Here is a 26,071-nt window from a genome sequence, read left to right on the forward strand (position 1 = left end):
AAAATAAAGAAATGAGAACTGCTGTTCTATTTTTATAAAAAAGTGTGTACTGGTCCATGAAAGGTCAAATAGGAGTGAAAAGCTCTCAGAATCCTTCTCAGAATGTACTTAACAATGTCCACATCCAAAGGTATTTTGTTCTTAATACAAAATTTAATATTATAGCAGTGCTTCTCAGGTGTTTCTCACTGCATTACCTTGAAATCACTGTGTCAAAAGGGTGCTAAAGAAAGTTCTTTAAAAATGTAAATCTACTTTATTTCGTTAATTCATTTTTTATCTAGTGAAATGTTCACTTCCAGGGAATGAAGTAGTATAATGGCATAACAATATCATGTGTGACCAGTACATCAAGGATGACAGAAAACTGCCAAGTTCAAGGCCACAAGGGCACATGCTAATTTTTATAGAAGTGTTACAAAGTCTCCAGTTTTAATACAATAAATTTAACATATTATCAAGTAATTGATATGGAAAGAAATTTATCAAGTTGAATCTGGAAACACCATCAGTCTTTTCCAATGGTTGAATGGTGAAACAAACCTCAGTACATCCATACCATGGGACACTACTTAGTAATAAAAGGAAGAAAGCATTGATGCACACGACTTGGCTGGATCTCCATAGAATAATGCTGAGTGAAAAAAGCCAATTCCAAAAAGCTACATACTGCATAGTTTTATATAAAACATTCTGGTAATGACAAAATTATTGAAATGGAGAGCTTGGGATATCTCTATCAACTACAAGTGAAACTACAATTATCTCAAAATAAAAACTGTAATAACAACAACAAATCCACTAATACTATTTAGATCACCTCAGACCAAAGACAGATTTAAGCGGCATTCTCAGAAACCAGTCAATATACAGACTCCCCCAGCAGAGGAACAAATGAACAGAAAAAAGAAGAGAGTAGCCACAGAAAAAGAAGTGTCAGAGAAAATAATATACTTATTAATGAATAGCTAATGAATATTTAGATATACTTAGGGACATTAAATTTCACTCAGTATGAATTCAAGATGGAAAGCTTACCCGATGCTTTGCCTTAATCTTCTTTCTATATTCTTCTTTGTCAAATTTGTCCTCTTCCTCAAGTCTTTCCTTTGCTTTATCTAAGTTGATACCACCGGTGTCATCATCTTCCTCAGCATCCTTGATGGCAGATTTCTGCATCTGTGGCCACTGCTGAACCAACTACAGGCAGAAAAAAGGTCAGTGTCAGCAAGAAGTAGGGAACACTCCAGAAAAGCACTTCATTTTGTCTGATGATTCCGAAAAGGTGCAGATACCCACTTTCTGCCTTACAATCTGTATTCTTAAATCTTTTAACCAACTTCAAGTCACGGAAGAGACCACCCTAGTCAGAATAAAGCAACACTGCCAAACCCAATGAGAACAGGATTAAAAGAAAATTTCACCAAATAATTTGGAGAAGACAGTCACAGAATAGTGATGCTCCAGCATCTTCCCAAACAGCATTCTTAGTATCCTATTCTCCACACAACTCAGCTCAAAATTATCTGCACACAGCAGGAGTCGGGCTGAGTAGGACTCAGGCTGTACCTCCTTTGGGCTTCCATGGCACCCAGTGTGTTACTCTCACACAAAGTTCATTGCACCGCATTGTTTTACGATCCTGTTTCTCTCACTAGCATTAATCTCCTTGAGGGCAGTTGTATGTGTTGTTTATTTATCCTTGGAGCCCAACATAGTATCTGGCACGTATTAAACAGGTGCTCAAAATGGATCAATGAATCACATATCAACTGACAATACATATAATGACTGAAATAACTAACTGAAAAGGAGAAAAACAGTTTGGGTTTCACAGGCTTGCTCAAATCCACATGATTTTACATATACAGTTTAGGGTAAGGAACAAGGTGACCTAGAAGACAGGGCACTGATCTGGGAATGAGGGGACCTGGCTAAATGTCCTGGCTTTTTCATTACTACATAATGCTAAATAAATTAATCTCCAGATATCTATGTCCCTTCCGGAAAAATAGAGGTTTATTTAACTCAGTAATTTCTAAGTCTAACACCACAAAACTCTATAGACAATTCAGACAAAAATAACTCTTATTTTATCTAATAATTAGTTGCCCGAAAGATTTAAATAACCGCCATTGTTTTGAAAGACTGCTAATTAACCTGCCAACAAATGGAAACTGCAAGCACACACATCGCAGGTTTTATTGTCTCCTCTCTCCTCTGTGGCCACCATAACCATTCTTCAAGATGAGATTCCTATGGAGTCTCAACCTTTAGCAATCAATGGGATTGATAAATATCACTGAGCAGCCATGCTAGCAGTCACTGACCCTAAAGAGGCAATGTGAGGGATCAGTTGTAATAGTATGAATATCATGATACTTGGCTCCTCATCCCCACTGCAATCAGAGGGCAAAAAGTTTATCCTTCTATGAGCTAGAAAAAAAAAAAAAAACAGTGGCATTTCTTTCAGAGCATTAAGTCAGAAGTTTCAGTATGGCTCACTTCCACAAACATCTCCTATTAGCACTAAGCACACACTGAAACATTTTATAGTTGAGGATTTACATTCGTTTTGGAGCTAAGTGGCATAATTTGTGCAGTTAAACTTAGTAGCATACTAAGGAACCTCATTACGCCAACAGCACTCATCTCATTTTACAGTGAACATCAGATGTCATATGACTATTCTAGTTTAGTCTGTTTCTCAGGTGCTGACCTCTTTTTCGTAATTTCATAAAGACTCATTATCTGTCATTTAGATAAGCTTTCTCTTCAACTTTCACCACCTTTGAATGACACACTATTTTGTTACTTTTCATGTGATTTATATGCCCCAAAATAACATCCAAAACTTTAACTTCAAAATTAAAAGGAAACATATTCCATTGGGGAGAGGCTGCTTAAGCAGTCTTTATGTTAGTGACGATGAATATATAATGTGCTATATTAGTTAATATGAAAAGCTGTTCTTTTATTGAAATAGATGTTTCATTCAATCAATAAATTTTTCTGAGGGTTTATTACATTAGGTATCTTTCTAGGTGCTGGGGATAGACTAGTGAACAAAATCAACAAAATACCTTCCTCGCAAGAAGAAATGGAGTGGAAACTGACAACAGTCAAATATAGATTGAAGTCATAAAGTAAGTGCTGTGAAGAAAAGTGAGGCAAGGTGAGAGAAATGAGGTTATGATGGAGGTAGGGTGCTCTGTGCTACATGAGGATAGTCAGGAAAACCTGGGCTGGTGAGAATGAGGCCATGAGATGATATTCAAAAGACCCTACCTACTATAACCACTCCTCAGGTAAGTCACTTGACATACTGGCTCTATTTCATCATTTTAAAATGAAGACAACAGTTATGTAATAGCATGAACTTTCATGAGTAATCTGTGAGTGGTAGCCCCTTCCCTATACTATGGGTATGTATTTACAATATGGCTTAGGGAAAGTTGAGATTAAACAAGGCACCTCTGTGTCTTAGGTTACTTTATAAAGCAGAGAATTCCCTCCCATAGCCAGCCCAGCAAGATATATACAAGTACAGCATTTAAAATTGAGGACGTGCAAAGCAGAGGCCTGAGTGAAGCAAAAGAAGCTGTGGTACGTAGCTGTATTAGTATTCTCATGTCCGTTCCATAGAACATAATGTTCAATACCATGAAGAGAAAACCTTATCTTTAATAAAAACATAATTTAGAAAGTTCAAAATCAACTCTGTGTCAGTATTACCAAGAAGTATCTCGGTTCATTGCCAGTAAGGCATCCTTGTTCACAGCAGTAGAGCTGATGTACAGCCTACAGTAACAGTGAAAGGAACAGCCCGGCATGCTGTAGAGAAACATTTACTCTACCATTAATGAGTGGTAAGTAAGCAAGAGAGCCAATCTCTCCTATTACTCCAAATGTACCTCAGAAATGAAATACTTCTAAAATCTTACCTCCCCTTCATCAGTAAATGTTATCTTCTTATTCACTTTAAAATTTCTCTTCATTACTTTTTTTGCTTCTGCAACTTTGGTCACTTTTTTCTTGATGCTGGATTTAGAAGGTTCTTTCTTCTGTGTAAGAACATACAAAAAACACAGATGATTAGGGAAATGGTTGCTTTACATTAACAATCCAACTCTGGCAATATACTTTTCAAAACTGGGTGCATTTATTACTCATTGGCTAATGAGAAGCGTTAAAAACACTGTCCAGGAATAACATTATTTGGCTTATTAACTAAGAACTCCTCCTAAAACCTAAAAGTTTAAACACGAATAGGAGGGCTAGTAGACGAATAACATTTACATTTTCTCTATTACTAGAACTGTGCTATTTGATAATATTTAAGGACTAAAAATTACATAAAGTAATACATGAGCATAAGATAAATAAAGCTATCTTCCAGTCAAAATTTCATACATATCTTAAAACGTGAAGTTGCAAACTTAAGTTCTTAGAGTAGGAAAATGTATACTTGGAAAGCAAAATGATTGCAATACATTGTTTGCAACCAACATTCCTCCTCCAATTATAGTAATTTACCATAGGAACACAGTAAAGTATCTGATGACAATTAAACTGTGTCCAGGCCAAGCATGGTGGCTCATGCCTGTAATCCCAGCATTTTGGGAGGTCGAGGCGAGTGGATCACCTGAGGTCATGAGTTCGAGACCAGCCTGGCCAACATGGTGAAACCCCCACCTCTACTAAAAATACAAAAATTAGCTGGACATAGTGGCGGGTACCTGTAATCCCAGCTACTCAGGAGGCTGAGGCAGGGGAATCACTTGAACCCAGGAGGCAGAGGCTGCAGTGAGCTAAGATCACACCATCGCATTCCAGCCTGGGGACAGAGCGAGACTTTGTCTCAAAGGAAAAAAAAAAAAAAAAGCTGTGTCCAAAGGTGAGATGGAGGAAACACTTAACAGGATGTACTGATTAGGACCTAGCTTACAACCTAAAACCACTATAGCAAGATACTAAAAATTCAAAGCCACTGCTTACTTATGCTAAGTGAATGGTGAGCGGACCCTCTGAGATAGGGGTTGGAGAGGTCATAGCATAAACTGCTTTGATGAGAAAGTGACAAGACACAACCCGTGTCTAAGGATTTGGATTATCCTCCTCAAATTAGAGCTAGTATTACTATTGGTGGTACTTAACCCAATGCAGCTTCCATTAGACAGAATAAGAAGTCTTTGGTGCAGTAGTTAAGAACGAAAATGTATTTGAGCTCAAGCTCTATCACTGATACGCTATATGAGAGTAAGTTACCATTACCCAACCTCTGGGTTTAGATGTAAGTTGAAGACAACAATAGCATCTATCTCATACGGTTATTGGGAGGATTGAAAAGTAAATGTAAAACATATGAAAAAGTATTCAATAAATCTCAAATACAACTTTTACATGTTGATTTTGTGCTACACAGAGAGATCACGCCAAGTGCATAAAGGCTTACTTTGCAAAATACCAGACTTGCAGTCTCCCTAGTTGATTGATTTTTAACTCTGTACTATAGGGAATCACACAAGGAAAAAAGAGGAGGGACCAATCTAGAACATTATCTATAATTACCAGAAGTTTTGGGAAGCAGTGCATTGGTTACAACTGCTACATTATGGTAATAAGTACACACAAAAAAGGCAAATCTTTTAGTAGGAGATACTAACAATGATGAATACATAAATGCTTAAAAATAAACCACCAAGGCCGGGTGCAGTGAATCACACCTATAATCCCAGCACTTTGGCAGGCAGAGGTGGACAGATCACTTGAGGTCAGGAGTTCAAGACCAGCCCAGCCAACACAGCCAAACCCTGAGTCTACTAAAAATACAAAAAAATTAGTTGGGCATGGTGGCACACCCCTGAAATCCCAGCTACTCAGGAGGCCGAAGCATGAGAATCACTTAAACCTGAGAGGTGGAGGTTGAAGCGAGCCGAGATTGTGCCAGTGCACTCCAGCCTAGGCAACAGAACAAGACTCTGTCTCAATAAATAAAAAAAAAAAAAAAAAAAAAACCATGCAATTAAAAATAACAAATCTACCAAAATAAAGACCTGTGCCAAGTTATCAACGTATTATATTTTTAGATAAAGGTCATAGTTATGAAAATCTGCTAGTGCATCTGCAAAAATATTACGATTTAACTACAAGAAAGTTGTTTTGACAATGATGGTTCTACTACATGGGTATTACTAAAACACTGACTTTGTATTTCCGGTTCAACATGAAAGTCATAGTATCTAGTTACATTTATTTCTCAGACTACAAATTACATCATTTTATAAGTTACCGCCATCTTCAACCCATATAAAGCTAATGAAAAGATCAATTGCCTCTGAGGTAGCTTTTATTATATCAGAGACACTTCGTATGCTATAATTGAGGCAGGAGAATAGGGTCTGGAGGCAGGAAACTTAAGGCTAATTCCTGCTGAATCAAGAAAAACACCAAGGTCTGGAGGCAGGGAACCTGAGGCCGGTTCTCCTACTTCCCATAGCTGGATCAAAAGGAAAACACCTGGGTCTGGGGGCAGGGACTGTAAGGCCAATTAACACAAACTTCCTAAAGCTAAACCAAAAGGAAAACCCCCATCTCCCAACATGGAGTAACAAAGGATCAAAGGCTACGCTCCCTACAATCCCCCCACCCCCATCACACCTCAGATGGAAAGGAAAATACCCTGGATCGGCCAAGCAGGGACCATCCCTTCACCTGCACATGGTGCCAATTCACCTCAGCCTTTAATTATGCTTGGACCAAATCCTTCATCCAGATAAGCAGTAACTGATAGGAACCTCAAAAGAAGTACTTAAAACTCAGAAAACTTTATAACAGGACTTTGAGCCACTTGCTCAGGCCCACTTCCACCCCGTAGAGCGCTTTCTCGCCTTAATAAATTCCTGCTTTTGCTGCTTCTTTCCTGTGTTTCACTCCTTTGTTATTTTGTGCATTTTGTCCAATTTGTTCTTCCCGGACAACTTACTCAAGGCCCTCCTTCCGGTAATATAATCACTATATACACATCACAAGACTTCTATGAAAACAGATTAAGTTTTAGATTTCTTCTTTCCACTGGATATTCTCCACTTCCTCCACCTCCCAGGGGTCCGTGACTCCACAAATATCACCAACTGGTGACAAAAGGCTCTAAATTGCTGTGCCTATCCTCTCTCCACCACTATGCTTATTCTAAGATGTGTGACTATTGTTCTTCCTCAGTTAATATAATCTTCATTTCCTTATCTCACTTCAGAGAGTAACTGAGTAAGTTGTGCGGTAGTAAAACATCTAATAAGCTTGTTCACCTAAAAAATAACCTGTAGGACCCCTGTGAACACAAGGGATTAATAAGACCCCCACTTCTGTCAGCCTAGTCAGTATTCCTACACCTCCTTTTCCTCACAAAGGCTTAGAGACCACCATCAACACAACCACCAGGGCTGGTGACTTTGTTACTGACTCCTACTGCATCTTCTTTGTTTTAGGGCTGGGACAATTCTTAAGGACCTTGGATCTCTCATCAGACCTCATCTAAAGACAGAGGCAATGCTGATCAAACAGTATAAACTTAAGGGATCATTGCAATATAAACATAACATAGTAAATTATAATCACATAAACCAGTAAACAAAAAGTACTAGGAAAGAACCTGAGTAAACTTTATGGGGTGATGGCAATGGTCTAGATCTTGGTAAGTTTGAGTTACACAGGTGTATATATTTGTCAAAATTCATCAAATGTTACATGTAAGATTTGTGTATTTTATTGTATATACATTTCTATCTCAAAAAAGAGTCCTGTAAACAATATTGAACTGTAGTTAATGCCATACAAGCTGAAGTATATGGAGGAAAGTGTAATGATGTTGGCAACTTACTCAAATGCACTAAATAAAAAAGGATGGATAGATAGATGGATAGTTACGTGATAAAGAAAATATGGTAGATAGGTGCCTAATGCCTGTAACCAGCATTTGGGGAGGCCAAGGCAGGAGAATCTCTTGAGCCCAGGAGTTCAGGACCAGTCTGGGCAACTTGGTAGCACTCTGTCTTTACTAAAAATTTAAGAAAAAAAAAAAAAAAAAAATTTAGCCAGGGTTAGTGGCACAGGCCTGTAGTCTTAGCTACTCAAGAGGCTGAGGTAGGAGGATCACTTGAGCCCAGGAGGTCAAGACTACAGTGAGCTGTGATCACCCCACTGCAATCTAGCTTGGATCAAAGAGCAAGGTACTATTTCAAAAAAGCAAAGGAAGAGAGAAGTATGATAAAAGGCTAACTGTAGAATATGAACGGTGGAATGCTGGGCGTTTGGATGTCCAAAAGTATTACTTCTTACAACTTTTCTGTACGTTTGAAAATGTTCATAAAACACAATAGCCCAGTCTAGAAACAACGGGGGGAAAATCAGAAAAATGTTACCAAAAATTGTCAATGGAATAAGGGTCAGAAAAAACAATTCTGCAGAGTGGATCCTTAAGTGAGGTGGGTCAAGTTGAAGAGCTTTAGGGAATCCATGAAACCACTAAAATTACATGACAAAATGTAGAAGCATTTGCATCTCTGCCTTCTATGGTTTACATTGGTTTCTGAAAGAGTTCTGTGTCCTGCCCCCCTGAAAAAGTAAAACTTTTAATTTGTTTTAGGGAAATCACTGGAAGAAGGAACAGAAATGCCCACGTGGGTGAGAAGAGGCTTGTTTATCATATTTTCCTGTTAGGCTCTGGCTTTGCTCTGATACTCTAGAATTATTCTTCACCCATTCAAAGATGCTGTGAATGTCAATACCATCCAAGGCATCATAGTACATAGTGAGGATGCAGCAGTGCAAGAGGGGTGGACTCCCAGCCTTCACAGAGCCCAACTCTCTCTACGGAAAAAGATACTAAACAGCTAGAAAAAAACATTAATTACAAATATAAGATCTTAGAAAAAATATATGGAATAAATCAATATGACCACCCTAGGTAGTCATGGGTGACGAAAGCAGGTCAAGGAACTTCCTTTCAAAGAAGAGATGTTTGAATTGAGTGGCAAATACTAACACACTGTGGCACTGCCAGCACATCAGTGATGTGCTAAACACCTGTGCTGTCCACTGATGGTGTATTTTACACGTGGCTGACAAGACAGTCTTAGTTCCACGGCATTCTTTTTAATATTAACTTTAGCAGGTAATACATGCACATGTATTCTGTAAATTGTACTTAAGTTAAAAGGTTGTTTTTCATGTCCTCTTCAGCAACCTCAGTTTCTCTCCTAAGGATCAAGTGCTGTTAGCAGCTTCTGTATCCTTCCAGAGAGATTCCACTCACATTCAAGTACAAAGGAAAAACATGAAGTTACTAAAAGAATTACCTCCCGCAATTAAAAGCCTTGATTTTATCTATTCTTACACGTGCTTTTATATATCCAGATTAAGTTTCTAAAAGTGAAAGTGCTCAAAGAGTATGTATAGTTAAATTCTGAAATACATTTCCAAATAACCCTCCCAAAGTTATACAAACTTACAATCCCACCAAAAATTTATAAGGAATTCATTTACCGCATCTGCAGCTAAGTATATTATTACGCTTTATGTTGCCAGTCAACTAGGTGAAACAGAGTACCTCGGGGAAGTTTTAAGTTGCAGTTGTATTATTTTACGTATGACAGAACATCTTTTCAAAGGCATTATTTTTCTGTGCACCATTTGTATTATCTGCCAGTATTTCTAATGAATTCCTGGCATTTAATTTATCAAGTTGTGAAATCTCTTCATTCGTTAACAATGCTTCAGTAGTTTTCCACATCTCATCATTTATATTTAGACTTTTGCCATACAAGGTAATCTTGTTATTTTGCTATGATTTGGTTTTTGTGAAGGTGACGTGTTTAATTTTTTACATAATCAATTTTAATAAATGTTTTCTGGGTGTGTACTAAACTTTATAGTTTTCCAACTAGAAGAATTTTTAAAAATAAATTTAACTTCTTAACATGCAGATTTTACTTTTTTAGAATTTAAAAAAATGGCTCTTGGACAAGAAATAAAGTGTTAATACTTTTTATACTTCTATTCATTAAGAAAAATATAAAATATATATACTGTTAGTTAGGAGTTATATTTTTTGACAAGATTTTGTATTATCGGTACAAGAACAAAATTTATAGCAGCCCTAAGAAATACAGTGAAACATTAGCTGACAATATGTAAAACATCAAAATATGACTTTCATTTATATTTGCACCTCTTCTACAACATGTATGCTAGACTTTAAACAACTAAAAGGAAAGTATCATAAAATACAAAATTGATAGTTACTCTCAATGTCCTGTGATAGGTGTAGAAAGTTACTAGAAATAATCTGGAAGATAAAAGAACTACTGCCACCACCACCAGTCACAAAACCAATAATGGTTCTTATCATAAAGACCATGTTAGCTAACACTGGCTACAAGAAAATTCAAAATATAATCAATGAAAAAAAAGCTACTTTAATACAAGCATTACTACTACATATCCTACAAAAGAAAATAAAACTATTGTTAAAAAATGGTATTTTAAATGAAAAGCAAAAATCACAGGAAAATAAAAGTTAGAATTAAAGACAGTCCAAAGAAATGCAATTTTTATGTTTTCTTAAAGTTGCTCCCATTTGGGCCAACTAATAATTTATAATGAAAACCATTATATCTAAAAGTGAAGTAAACCAACAAAATAAAAAACAGTCAACACTGGAGGAGACCTTTAAGATTACCTATTATAGCTGAAGCCACTCCTATGAAAGATAAGAGCATTTCTTTTTCTTTTTTCTTTTTCTTTTTTGAGACAGAGTCTCACTCTGACGCCAGGCTGGGGTGCAGTGGGGTGATCTCAGCTCACTGCAACCCCCACTTCCCGGGTTCAAGCGATTCTCCTGCCACAGCCTCACGAGTAGCTGGGACTACAGGCGCGTGCCACCACGCCCGGCTAATTTTTTATTTTTTGTAGAGATCGGGTTTCACCATGTTGGCCAGGATGGCCTCAATCTCTTGACCTCGTGATTCGCCCACCTCGGCATCCCAAAGTGCTGGGATTACAGGCCTGAGCCACCACGCCCGGCCCAATAAGAGCTTTTCTTAAGATTGATAAACACTGTTTCCCAAAAGTCCAAACATATTTAAGTATACACATTTCTATTGGCTAAATAACCAAACTCTAATAGAACTTGTTTATGATTTAAAAAAGAAAAAGCAAGCCCACCTGCTATCAAAGCATAATGCCTCAGTCATCCTAAATCAAATGAATTATAGTAATTCAAATATTCTCTAACTTTATGGTATAAATTAAGAACATACTATTTGATATTTTGTTTTAAAGCCATCTACAAAATCTTTTCTTAATAAACTATAAACAGAACCAAAAACAAAAATCACATGATTATCTCAATAGATGCAGAAAAAGCATTTGACAAAATCCATCATCCCTTTATGATTAAAACCCTCAGCAAAGCCAGCATAGAAGGGACATACCTTAACATAATAAAAGCCGTCTACAACAAATCCACAGCCAACATTATACTAAACAGAGAAAGTTGAAAGCATTCCCCCTGAGAACTGGAACAAGACAAGGATGACCACTTTCACCACTTCTATTCAACATAGTACTGGAAGTCTTAGCCAGAGCAATGAGACGAGAGAAAGAAATAAAGGGCATTCAAATCAGTAAAGAGTAAATCAAACTGTTGCTGTTTGCCGATGATATGATTGTATACCTAGAAAACCCCCTAAAGACTCATCCAAAAAGTTCCCAGAACTGGTAAATGAATTCAGCAAATTTTCAGGATACAAAATTAAAGTCCACATATCAGTACCACTGCTATACACCAACAGCGACCAAGCCAAGAATCAAATCAAAAACTCAACCTCTTTCATAATAGCTGCAAAAACATAAAATAAAATACTTAGAAATATACCTAACCAAGGATGTGAAAAACCACAAGGAAAACTACAAAACACTGCTGCTGAAAGAAATCACAGATGACACAAACAAATGGAAATATATCCCATGCTCATAAATGGGTAGAATCAATATTTTGAAAACGACTATCCTGTCAAAAGCAATCTACAAATTTAATGCAATTCCCATCAAAATACCACCATAATTATTCATGGAGCTAGAAAAAAAAAATCCTAAAATTAATCCAAAAAAGAGCCTGTGTGGCCAGAGCAAGACTAAGCAAAAAGAACAGGTCTGGAGGCATCACATTATTCAACTTCAAACTATATTATAAGGCCATATTCACCAAAACAGCATGGCACTAGTATAAAAATAGGCACACAGACCAATTAAACAGAATAGAGAACCCAGAAATAAAGCCAAGTACTTACAAAGATAACAAACATAAAGTGAGGAAAGCACACCCTATTCAACAAATGGTGCTGGTAAAACTGGCAAGCCACATGTAGAAGAATGAAACTGGATCCTCATATGTCACCTTATACAAAAATCAACTCAAGATGGATCAAAGACTTTAACCTAAGACCTGAAACCATAAAGATTCTAGAACATCAGAAAAACCCTTCTAGACTTGGCTTAGGCAAAGACTTTATGACCAACAAAAGCAAATGCAACAAAAACAAAGATAAGTAGATGGGACTTAATTACACTAAAAAGCTTCTGCGCAGCAAAAGAAATCAGCAGAGTTAAGAGACAACCCACAGAGTGGAAGAAAATCTTCACAATCTATATATCTGATAAAGACTAATACCCAGAATCTACAAAGAACTCAAACGAATCAGCGAGAGAAAAAAAAATCCCATCAAAAAGTTAAGGACATGAATAGCTAATTCTCAAAAGAAGATACACAAATGTCCAACAAGCATGTGGAAAAATGCTCAGCATCACTAACTATCAGAGAAATCCAAATCAAAACCACAATGCAATACCACCTCACTCCTGCAACAATGGTCATAATCAAAAAATAAAAAATAATAGATGTTGGCATGGATGCAGTGAAAACGGAACACTTTTACAGGGCTGGTGGGAATGTAAACTAGTACAACCACTACAGAAAACAGTGTGGAGATTCCTTAAAGAACTAAAAGTAGATCCATTTGATGTACTTTTTATCCAGACGATTTGATCCAGCAATCCCACTACTAGGTATCTACCCAGAGGAAAAGAAGTCATTACACGAAAAAGATACTTGCACACGCATGCTTATAGCAGCACAATTTGCAACTGCAACAACATGGAACCAACCCAAACGCTCACCAATCAATGAGTGGACAAAGAAGCCACTGAGCCAGGCACAGTGGCTCACGCCTGTAATCCCAGCACTTTGGGAGGCCAAGGCAGGTGGATCACCTGACATCGGGAGTTCAAGACCAGCCTGACCAACAACGTGAAACTTCGTCTCTACCAAAAATACAAAACTTAGCCAGGCATGGTGACAGGCACCTGTAGTCCCAGCTACTCAGGAGGCTGAGACAACAGAATTGCTTAAACCCAGCGGCAGAGGTTGCAGCGAGACAGGATCACACCACTGCACTCCAGCCTGGGTGACAGAGCTATAGTCTTAAAATTAAACTGTAGTCTTAAAATTAAGACCCACCTAACAGGTACAGAGTTTCAGATCTGAAAAATGAAAAACATTTTTTCCGTCTCAAAAAATCACAACAAAAAAAAAAGGAAATATGGATAAAGCAATGCAATACTATTCAACCATAAAAAGGAATGAAATAATCGTATTCACAGCAACCTGGATGGAATTGGAGACTGTTAGTAAGTAAAGTAACTCTGTAATGGAAAACCAAACATCAAATGTTCTCACTTATATATGGGAGCTAAGTTATAAGGACACAAAAGCCTAAGAATGATATACTGGACTTTGGACACTCGAGGGAAAGGGCTGGGGGTGGCAAGGGACAACACTACACATCGGTTCCAGTGTACACTGCTCAGTGATGGGTATACCAAATTCTCAGAGAGCACCACTGAAGAACCTATTCATGTAAACAAACACCACCTATTCGTCAAAAACCTATTGAAATTTTAAAAAATTAAAAACAAATAATAACACCACCACCAGCAAGTAGCAAATGTATTATGTTTGTGAAATTTTTGCAAGAACTGCAGTCTTAAAATTAAGACCCACCTAACAGGTACAGAGTTTCGGATCTGAAAAATGAAAAGTTCTGGAGATTGGTTGTACATCAATGTGAATATACTTAACACAACTGAACTGTACATTTTAAAATGGTTAAAATAGTAAATTTTATGTTATGTGTCTTCTACCACAAATAAAAATGAAATTTTAAAATTTAAGAGCCAATGAAAATAGGGCAACTTAAAATGTTATTACAGAAACAAAGTTTGTCTTTCCAGAATTCCTACACAAATATTAATTTGCTAAGACAAACATACCTTCTATAGCAACAGTCCTAAAATTACACAACACTTAAGGAGAAGAAGTTTCGGCTGGAGGATGGGGAGCAGGGTGGGCAATGAAAGGAAAAGGTAGCAAAGGAAGTTGAAACCACTCCCCATGAGGATTGGAACAAGATAAGGATGTCCACTTTCACCACTTCTATTCAACATAGTACTGGAAGTCTTAGCCAGAGCAATGAGACAAGAGAAAGAAATAAAGGGCATCCAGATCAGTAAAGAGTAAATCAAACTGTCGCTCCTTGCTAGACACAAGGAGGATTAAAGGCCCACAACAGAAATCAACTAAAATTATATGAAACAAGAATACTTATAAATTATGAATTGTGGAAATAATTTATAATGGTTTAAGAAATCTCATAGGATTTTTCTTCTAAAAAAAATCCATATTTACCAATCTTATGTTTTCAGATTTAATAGAAGGCACACTATAGTAAACCTTGACTATATGCATAAGTTTGAGAATGTGGAAATTAAGAGAAAAATGAAAATCAGATCTGCCTCCACCACCCAACTGTTACTGTAATTTCTTGAGTCAACGGCTACTGCATTAGCCTGTCACACAGACTCTCTGCGTTCACTCTCACCCCCATTATAGTAAGCCCTGTGGTAATCACTTGTTTACTTCTGTGCTTTTTCCTAACAGATTGTAATTCCCAAGAGGGTTAAGACCATTTTTATTCTATTTGTATCCCCAATGTATCACAGATAGGCCAGCATATAGGAAATATTCAATAACGATTGAAATAAGAATTAGTGAATAAACTACATATGGACTACTTCATTTACCGTTCAGAAAAACTGAGAGTCACATCTTGTTCCTACAAATTTTTAATTAGAAAACTAAAGCTTAATTCAGCAATTTGTTCAAGGTTATATAACTTCAAAGTATTTGACTCTGTTCATATTCTACAATGCATAGTTTCATTTCTGTTCAAACTGCCTTAGAAGACTGTAGCATCATAATTTGACTCAATATTTGCCTTTCAAATTTCTGTCAATTTAAGGATGTTTGAGAATTGCTAATTTGAGAAACTCCCATAGCTTTTTTCAACTTTAAATCCATGACCCACTATGAAAGATTTTCAGAGAGCAGAGCATGGCAGCTGAAAGCCAATGAGTTAGAACTTGAGTGTTCCGGATCAAGGGCCTCTCAATGACGTTGGACCCGGAGGACACAAAATGGAAGATGCGTGTGGATGTGATCTCCTCCTTACAGAGCTTCCTCATCTATGCGGCCCTGCTGCAAGTCATCGCTTTTATCTTAAAGAAATTGGGCAGCATACGAAAATTGGGCATCACATGTGACTGCCAGATATGAAGAACTTGGTTAGAGTTTCTACTCCCACCTGCAAATAAAGAGGCCCAGAAAGGTGTAAGAGACTCTTCGACTGAATGGACATAAAAATTCTACTTGTTAAGAACAAGTTTGGCTCTGGTAACTGAGGTCCATAGCTAAAATATAAAACTATTTGGGAAGTACGAAAAGATGTCTCATGGTCATAGTGTGCCCTTAGGCCTGTGATATTCAGCCTTTTGTGAATGTTAGTATAATAGTAAACAACGTCAAGCTCCATTTTCTGGCAAGTATTAATTATAAGGGAATTATGTCCCTATGACAGCTATGTCTGTTTACCCTTATACTTCTATCTACAGTGTATTTGTGAACAGTCCCTTAGTTACACTGTATGAAAGTCAGCACACAACCACAATGACATTTAAGCACAGGATCATTCATCTATGTTTTTAATAAATGTACCAATTAAAAAAAAAGATTTTCAGACTTTATACATAGCTTGATTAGTTTTAAAAATAATTGTTTTCACATCCAAAAACCTTTTTAAATACTAAATACACTATTTCAAACTATAAGACCCCAATCCTCATTCTCTTCTGATAAGAATCACAGCTATTATGAAATTAATTTATATGAAACACTTGACTCTTTATCTTGACACTTCATGAATTATATCTAGAAAATCATTTAGAAACGCTTCCAAATGTGTATATCCTATAGATAATTCATATTTACTCCAAACAAAGTCCTACAGATGACTGCCTATATTTCCTATCAAAGTTACTCATTTGTCAAGGCTTGATTGGTCCTGATTATATTAAGACAAACTACCAGTAAATGTTAATCTTTTTTCTGCATGATTAATAAGGCCATGCACTACTATTTTCCTTGTGGTTTATAAATTGCAATTCTAATCTACAATGTGATGAAAGAATACAATGATATATTGAGCAACAATGACAACTATTTACTACTAAATATCCATGATTCATTTTTAAGTGATCTTAACAGGTGAACATGAATGAGAACAGATGATTATGTCTTGCTTGTTTCCTCCCCACCCCAGACCAATACTACATAGATATGCAGTGATCTCGGTTTTGTTCAAACTTCCTTCTGGTTAAGGAGGACCATAAGGCAAAACCTCTATTGATACTACCAATATGAACATTCTATACAATGTTTTTTGATTGCTACATTCCTCCTTCAGGATTTCTGGTGCCTCCTTCAGGTTTAACTTGGAATACTTTTCCAGAAACTGCTTTTTAACCTAACAAACTCTTCCCGAGCATGTGTACCTGTCACCTTAACTAATATCTTGAGGAAAAAAACTTTCAAATATATCCCCTATACAGTTTCTTTCCCCTCCACTGTTTCTCTCATTTTCCAGATATACATTCCCCAAAACCCCCATTCCAATGCCTACAACATACCTGTCTTCCTTTCCTCAATTTCTTGTTAGAATTAACATGTTTCTTAATTTTAAAACACCGCTTTATAGCATTTTGGCCTAATAATTATTTAAATTTTTCACTGTGCCTGCAATTAGTCTAAATAACATGTAAATTTCTGTTCTTGACCCAAGCCCTATCTGACTTTCCTTTCATGCCATTTTCCTTACTTAAGCCTCATTCCCAACTAAGTCTCATTCTCAGTCAAGTTTTATGATCATGTTCATTTATTTACTGTCTTAAATGATTCCTTCTACCTCTTTGAACATTTACAGTGTTACAATATTTAAGGGAAAATCCCATAATTTCCTATTTACTACCTTAGGACATTTTCTTTGGTTTGTTTAAATTGTTCAGGCCATTTACTGTTCTGTTTTGCTGGCTGGGAAATATGTATTTGCTCTACACCATGACCCTTGAAGAAAAACAAAGCCACTATAGTGACAAAAATCTCAGATATTTCCTGCTGTTTAACAAAATTATGAAACCACTCGTATTTTGCTGTAGGAATCCAATTTTTAACCTGCCACTTTTAATAAATATTTCCATATTAGGAAGCAAGCAGCTGGAAGCAATTTAGAGAAACGGTGCCTGATACATTTTTCCCCTCTCTTTTTAGATTTCAAGAACGACAGTATTGATTTCATTTTTAACTTGTGTCCAAATTGGTTATATAAATTTCTCATCTCTCACAGCTTTTGGAATTCTTCTAGAACTCAGAAATTTTATAAGCTACATAGCAAAAAATAAAAATAAAAAATAAAAAGCAGTAACATTAAAAGGAAAGGTAACTTGTGTCACATGGTCATTTAGCTAACAGGGTTAAGGGAAACTGACCACATAGGGGAGGCAACAAGGCGATAATGAACTAAGTTAAAAGTCCCAGGACAGGACAGGTGCGGTGGCTCACGCCTGTAATCCCAGCACTTTGCAAGGCCAAGGCGGGTGGATCACTTGAGGTCAGGAGTTCGAGACCAGCCTGGCCAACACAGTGAAACCTCATTTCTACTAAAAACACAAAAATTAGCCATGCATGGTGGTGAGCACCTGCAATCCCAGCTACTGGGAAGGCTGAGGCAAGAGAATCACTTGAACCTGGCAGGCAGAGGTTGCAGTGAACCTAGTTGCACCATTGCACTCCAGCCTGGGACACTGAGAAGACCCTGTTTCAAAAAAGAGTCCTGGGACAGAAATCATGAAACTATTTCAAACAATATGACACTATGATATACTTCTCTTTTACGGGAGTGTCTCAGCTATCTACACTTCTACCACCTTCCTTCCAAGTGATACCAGAGACTCAGCAAGAATGTGCCAGTAGCTAATTTAATCAGAATTTGTTTGAACAAAATGGGAGAGCATCAAAATAACATTCAAGATGTTTCACTGTACATTTGACTGAGAATTCCACAATTGGCTCCAACACCTATAAGAAAAGCGTATTACTTGACAGTCTGGCTAGTGTGGCTTAAAGCAGAGTTTCTGTAAATTCATTCATCATTAAAATCTAAACAAACAAATGCCATATAACACTAGCTATTCAGTGAACCACCAATTTTTACAAGTATACAAAAACACACACATGCATGTGCATCTATACTATCTATAACCCTGTTAGCCAAATCATAGAGAATCTCTCTATGATTTAAAGCCTTCACAAAGAACTACAATAATGGAAGAAAGATATATGCTAAATTCAAACTGGGTTTGCTACCTGGTTGCCATTTGTTGGTACCATTTTTAACACAGTATTTTAAGACATTTAAGAGATGTTAAAGCTGTCCTCTTGGCCGCCCAAAAGGAGATCATCACTGTTACGTCTGACATTTTTCTATAATGACTTATGTTATTAAATCCCAATACACACATGGGCTGTATGTTAACAGCAAGTGAAACAAGCATCACTGCCACAGCCAAGCTATGTTCACAACTACCATGTGCAGTAAAGTTTCCAAGTTCTACTTTGTATTGTATACAAATATTAGCTAAGCAGAAAGTACCAAGTGAAAAGTCAAAGGCTAGCCTATGTGTACTATGTTTCAACAAAAAAGTGCCCGGATGATGTCCAATATTATTCAAAATTGGATATTCTTACACATACCATTTGTAAAACTGTGGTGTGCAAAGCTACATAGTGGTGATTAAAAAAAAAAAAATACTGGAATCATTACAGAACTTGGAAGGATAAAAGGACCCTCCAGGATCACCTAGAGAAACACCATCTACCCACTCCCAATCCCTGGAAAGTCAAGAGAGAATTTCAAGATCACATAGACAGTATCAGCAAAGTCAGGGCTAGAACCCCAAACCCTCCAAAAACCTAGTCTGTGCTCCTACTCTGACACTGTATGTAAGAGTATCTTAGATTTCATCTTAGCCAAATGGCCGAGAAGCAATATATAACAGTATCTCCAACGGAAACACCTTAGAGCTAGACCTTCCTCTGTGAATCACAGTTTTCCTAAGCAATACTGAGAGACCTCATAAAAGAAGAAGAGTAGATTGACAGCAAATGTTCTCTTTAAAATGAAAAGAATCCTTGAAGGAATTCATTTTTAAAAGTGTAATTTTCAAGACAGCAGGACATTCCGCTTCACAGAGGGAACCTTCATAGTGCTAGTGATGGAAGAGAATTAAATACAGGTGATGTTGAGAAAGGCAAGAAGATTTTTGTTCAGAAGTGTGCCCAGGGCCACACGGTGGAAAAGAGAGGCCAGCACAAAACTGGGCCTAATCTCCATAGTCTCTTCAGGTGGAAGACAGGTGAAGCTGTTGGATTCTCTTACACAGACACCAATAAGAACAAAGGCATCACCTGGGGAAAGGATACACTGATGCACTATTTGGAGACTCCCAAGAACAACATCCCGGGAACAAAAATTATCTTTGCCGGCATTAAGAAGAAGGCAGAAAGGGCAGACTTGATAACTAATCTCAAAAACGCTACTAATGAGTAATAATTGGCCACTGCCTTATTTATTACAAAACAGAAATGTCTCATGACTTTTTTATGTGTACCATAATTTAATAGATCTCACATACCAGAATTGAGATAATCATTGACAGAATATTTTGTTCGGCAGTCCTGATTTAAAACTAAGACTGGCTTGTGGTTAAATGAATATGTCTGGTTTTTTGAATTTTAATAGTAATTCCAATTCAGTAAATGCTAACACTATTTACCCGTTCTAAAGATATGATTCGATTTCGTTAGTAATGTTCAACTTTTCACAAAGATGAATGCCATCTTAAAACTTAATAGAGATTGGTTTTATATTTAGATTTATATAATGGTTATGTGAATATATTGAAATACTGGGGAAATTCCTTCACACTGTCTCAGAACCAAGCAAGATTCATCTGTGTTTCATGTTCATTTGCCTCTTAAAGGCAAGAGTTGAAGATAAGGTAGCAATGTCTACTTTATATTTTTGGCCTTAACTATGCCAATCTAAATTAGATTCCTTGTATCTAAAATGATTCTTTTTACTTACTGAAAGGCATTTTAGTGTGGTTTATGTGTAATATCAAATAAAGATAACTTAACACTTCTCACATTTTTTAAAAAGCGTTTTCTTTTGTTCATAAAAGGACCATAGAAATGACTAAACCTGACCTCTAATTTCTTCTCTCTCAAAAGTAGAGCATATGACAGAAAGAAAAAATACTCTATCCCTCAATGCTCTGCACTACTTTACAATTTCCATCTGTCCCCATTAGCAATTAATCATTAAAAAAAGTTTGACAGCCATTTAAAGTTGTTAGCAGATTTTTGCTTATTAGTTTTTTTCTATCTCCTACCTTAGAATGAGTCCCCGCTTGTTCGTTAGTAAATCATCACACTAAAATGCAGTATTTTCAGAAATACAACCTCCAATAAAAACAAGTGTAAATCAATTCGCAAATAAAAATTTTAATAAAATTTTTACTAGTCCCCAAACTCCATGCTGCATAATCTGCGTTTTAAAAATCATTCTCCTTCCTACCATCCCACAGAGATTAGAAAATTGAAGACCTATCGGCCAGGCACGGTGGCTCACGCCTGTAATCCCAGCACTCTGGGAGGCCGAGGCAAGCAGATCACGAATTCAAGAGATCAAGACCATCTTGGCTAATACGGTGAAACCCCGTCTCTACTAAAAATACAAAAAATTATCCGGGCGAGGTGGCGGGCGCCTGTAATCCCAGCTACACAGGAGGCTGAGGCAGGAGAATGGCGTGAACCCGGGAGGCGGAGCTTGCAGTGAGCCGAGATGGCGCCCCTGCACTCCAGCCTGGGCAACAGAGCAAAATTCTGTCTCAGAAAAAAAAAAAGAAAAGAAAGAAAAATAAAGAAAAGAAAAGAAAATTTAAGACCTATCAATATGCTTGAAATTATTCCCCTAACAGCAAATTTATGTGAAGATTCACCACTGAATATCTTGAGATATTTGAGACTTCTTATCACCTTCTATCCTCAGCCCTTTGTTGATGTTTCTCATGATATTTCTTACACTCTACTTGTGTTTTTAAAAGCTTCTTTTACTTCATCCCTCTGAAACACCCAACTCCCTGAGGGAATGAGCTTTGTCATACTCATCTTGTAATGCCTTGAGCAAGCACACACACCACGCTTAAACAAATCAATAATTATTTCTGGAACTGAGTTGAGCTTGGGCTAATTAATATCAATTTTCTTTGAGAATAACACTCAAAGACTCTGAAATGCATTCTACTGTTACCTACTCTGATACCAGTTTGCTTAAATAGCATAGAAATAAGCATATTTCACATTTAACTTGACATTTATTTGTTGAGAAAACGGATTAACAGGCTCTAGGCAATCAAGTCTGATGTGAGAAGCAGACCTGTCTGAAAACACCGGGAGTCACTGTGGGCAGCCTAGACCATGAGCTGGAATCACTCCATCCTCCTCTTTCCCAGCAAGAGAGGCTGCAACCACGCTCGACTTCTGACAGGACCATGGCTTCCTCCCTCAGCAAGGCAGACCCAACTTCCCATGAACCTCAAAGTCTCCACAAGCCTGACAGCTTAATTTCTCAGATGACTGCAGTCATCCACAACAATAGTGTCTGGTTTGTAGGATTACACACTGATATGTTTGATCGGCCACTTATTCTAAAAGAAGGGAGAACAATAAGGGAAGGGATATCTCAAGTGGAACGAAAATCTATGCTGTGTCTAGCAGATTGGCAAAACTCTGGGAACCTGCTATGTGGAATAAGAGGGAAACAGGGAAACCACCTCCTTGCCCTACTTCATCCTGGCTTTGTAAACATTCCCTTTTCCCAACAAAGTGTATTCCTTAATCCATGCCATATGCCATTGTGGAATTTCTCCAGATCTCTGATGACAAGTGCCAATCCAGATGGACCTACCTGACAAATCTAAACCTTTCAGAGTTTAGTGAACAGTGGTTAATAACAGATGCCACGTGCCAAACACCATGCTAGAAGTTTCATATTTCATTTACTCAGCACAACCACCCTTTTGAGGAACTGCCTGCATTTTACAGATGATGAAATAATTATTCAGCTAAAAAGACAGAAGCATGCTCTAAACTCAGGTTTATCAAACTTCAAAATTTATCTTCTTGAGCTTTGAAGCTGTACTCTTCTCAGGCCTCCACAATACCACTGATGGAAATAAACTTTAGGAACACTGCTTGTAGGAAGATTAAGTCTACTCCCAAAATGTTGAACTCTACAATCTCCCTCAGAAATAGGCGTACAGTTTCTACTTGAACAAACCCTTTGACAGAAAATTCACTAAATAAAACATGTTGTACTGGGACACCAATTCCTATTCTTCTTGTATATTTTTTAAAATAATTGTATCAACGGAAAACTACTGTTTTTACTTTTTTGAAAAAATGTGTCATTTCCAAATGAAACAGGCAATTTATATTGGTCAAAATGCCAATCTAAATGTTTTCTTCAAGTTCTAATATTACCCTCAAGAGGGCTATGCTGGTACTGAAAGCAAAGACTAATTGCATTTTCTTCTGTTACTCTAGGAATAAGACAATAGTAATTACAGGTAGAGGTAAAATAAAGCTGGGGGAAAAAAACAGGAAAGGTAATACAAGTTCTGTGACAAGCTTCAGTGATAACTATGGGCCAAAAGATAGCATGTATAGAACAAAACAGATATGGAAAAGGACAGCTGTACAGAGCTAAGACAGTTATAGTGATTAAAAAGAGACAATGTGAAAACAAAGTCACAAGAAAGGAAGGAACAAGGAAGAGCCAAAACTCTATGAAAACAATCTCCTCTCATGTGTTGCAAAAACATCGCACCATACTGCCAAGTCACTCTCCCCACCAACAGAACCCCAAACCATCAACTTTAAATTGGGAAAATAGAATAATTACACCAACAATGGTAAACTTTGAGAATTTCTTAAACAGATACTAACAAGATGCAAAATAATTGCCATCCATCTCCCAAATATATTCTCTTGTACACCAAAAGAATGTCTGAGATACAAAACTACAAGTGATAAGTCCCCCAAAAAGGGGCATACTGGAACATAAAATCAATCTTTGGCATTCACTGTGGTCATTTCCAAGTTAGTATGTTATTCCTAACCAGTACCGTTCACAGCATATTCTACACTGTTTCTTCTCCAAGCACTTTGGTTATTTGCACCATACAATAGTTTAAAGGATTCAGTTGACTCACTAATAAATGAAACATTAAATAACTTAATGATGATCCTAATAAACGATTTTCCTCAACGAATTTTGAATACATTCAACTTCAATCAAATGAAGTAAACAGGTTGACTAAAATTTTCTATTAAAATGCAATTAATACTCTACTATTCTATTAAGATTCCTGGAGTTACATTACGAAACTCACTCATAATTTGCCTCATTCCAAACCTAAGAGGTTAAATGTCAAAACTTCCTAATAAAGACCACAAACTACCAAATAAGAGCTTGGTCACAATAGTTACTGTGGTCAGCTATTTGAGAACCTCCAGGAAGCCTCATTTGACTAAAGCACGCTATATAGTTAATTTTCAACTTGCTTTGGAATGAGCCTCATATTTTAGGAATAATTAATAAACTGCCTCTCACTGTTCTGTCACTAGAAAAAGACCTTCACTTGATAATGGTGTTGAAATAAACTCTACCTTACTCAGAAGCATGCATGTCCATTGGTGAGGGTAGGGGACACTGACAGGAGGAAATAGGAATGTGTGTGAATATCTAACCAGTTTCCAGAGTTGCTTTTCCCTGAGCTACATCGTGGCGTCCTCCTTCAGTTTACTTTAAAGACAGGTATTAAAACACTGCTGTATAAAATTCACTATTTTGCGTTTCACAGGACAGTTGTTGAAATAAGAAAAGCTATGCTTCTCCAAAGTAGCAGAATGTTGTCTCCTTATAGACAAGATGTTCTTTTTGTTTTCACAGTCAAGACTTCAGAGGCAAATGCCTGATCCACATTTAAGAACTATGTAAAATCTTGTATGAGCTGCACATTAAGTTTCCCACCAGTCATTCCTATTCTATCTGTACTTTACATGCCCTGCTGTTTTCTATTTTAATACATTTTAAAGCACTTTATAAGCTACTTCAAATTCCTTGTAGGATTAGGAGGGATAAAATACGAACTACAAAGAATAAAGGAAGCTCGGTCATTTATTCAACGAACACTGGCTATCTACTCTACTCTAAGTACCATTCTAGGCACCTGGGGTACAGTAGAGTTTGCATTCTAGTGAGAAGACAGACAAATATGCACATATGTCAAGGAGTTTTTAAGTGTTAGAGACAACGGTAAGGCGCTAGGGAGTGACTGGGCAGAAGGTAACAATTTTAGAAATATAGGGAAGGCCTTTCTAAAGAAGGTGCAAAGATCTAAAAGAAATGAAAGATGAACTCATGCAATGATCTAGATAAGGAGTTCTAGGTGGAGAAAACAGTAATGCAAAGGCCCATAAATGGAAATTAGTTTGTTGTTTTCAAGAAACAAAAAATTCAGGATGACTGGACTAGAGTGAGCAGGGTGGAAGGCGATAAGAGAAAAAGACACACAGGAAGATTCTGTATTATATAAGGCCTCATAAGACAGAGTCAGGAGGTAGATTTCACCCTGAATATGAAAGAAAGAATACAGCAAGTCCTCACTTGACACTGTTTATGTTGATAAGTTCTTGGAAACTGCAAATTTAAGTGAAACTACTACTGTATAACAAAACCAATTTTGCCATAGGCTTATTGATACAAACCAGAGTTCATTTCCTAAGACATAAAGAATACCATTTTTCTTAAAGTCAGAGTTTCCAGTAACCCATTTATGACGTTAAGTGACGACTTTACTGTGTGCATTTTGATTGAGATACATGATATAATCTTGTTTATTTTGGAAGGTGGGGGTTGCCTGCTATGAAGATTTCATAGGACCAAGGAAAGTGAAAAAGAAAACCAATTAGAAGGTTATTTTATTGGCCAGACGTGGTGGCTCACGCCTGTAATCCCAGCACTTTAGGAGGCTGAGACGGGTGGATGACCTGAGGTCAGGAGTACGAGACCAGCCTGGCCAACATGGTAAAAACTTGTCTCTACTAAAAAATACAAAAATTAGCTGAGCCTGGTGGTGGGCGCCTGTAATCTCAGCTACCTGGGAGGCTAAGGCACGACAATCACTTGAACCTAGGAGGCAGAGGTTGCAGTGAGCCAAGATTGTGCCACTGTACTCTAGCCTGGGTGACAGAGTGAGACGAAAGGAAAGAAAGAAAAGAAAGAAAGAAAGGAAGAAAGGAAGAAAGGAAGAAAGGAAAGAAGGAAAGAAGGAAGGAAAGATGGAAAGAAAGAAGGAAGAAAGGAAAGAAGGAAGGAAAGATGGAAAGAAGGAAGGAAGGAAGGAAGGAAGGAAGGAAGGAAGGAAGGAAGGAAGGAAG

The 26,071-nt window shown here is 37.2% G+C and overlaps 1 protein-coding gene across 1 annotated transcript in view; it reads right to left on the bottom strand.

The window, feature by feature from the left end:
- Positions 1-26,071, bottom strand: part of DDX10 (DEAD (Asp-Glu-Ala-Asp) box polypeptide 10) — a 275,033-nt gene that overhangs the window by 99,640 nt on the left and 149,322 nt on the right. The window contains exons 14-15 of the mRNA XM_011984743.1: positions 3,945-4,064; positions 1,039-1,200 (exon numbers count right to left, since the gene is read on the bottom strand). Coding sequence (XP_011840133.1) covers positions 1,039-1,200; positions 3,945-4,064 — 282 coding nt within the window. The remainder of the gene's footprint in view (positions 1-1,038; positions 1,201-3,944; positions 4,065-26,071) is intronic.

This window comes from Mandrillus leucophaeus, unplaced genomic scaffold (assembly GCF_000951045.1).
Source record: "Mandrillus leucophaeus isolate KB7577 unplaced genomic scaffold, Mleu.le_1.0 Scaffold273, whole genome shotgun sequence".
NCBI classification, from domain to species: domain Eukaryota; kingdom Metazoa; phylum Chordata; class Mammalia; order Primates; family Cercopithecidae; genus Mandrillus; species Mandrillus leucophaeus.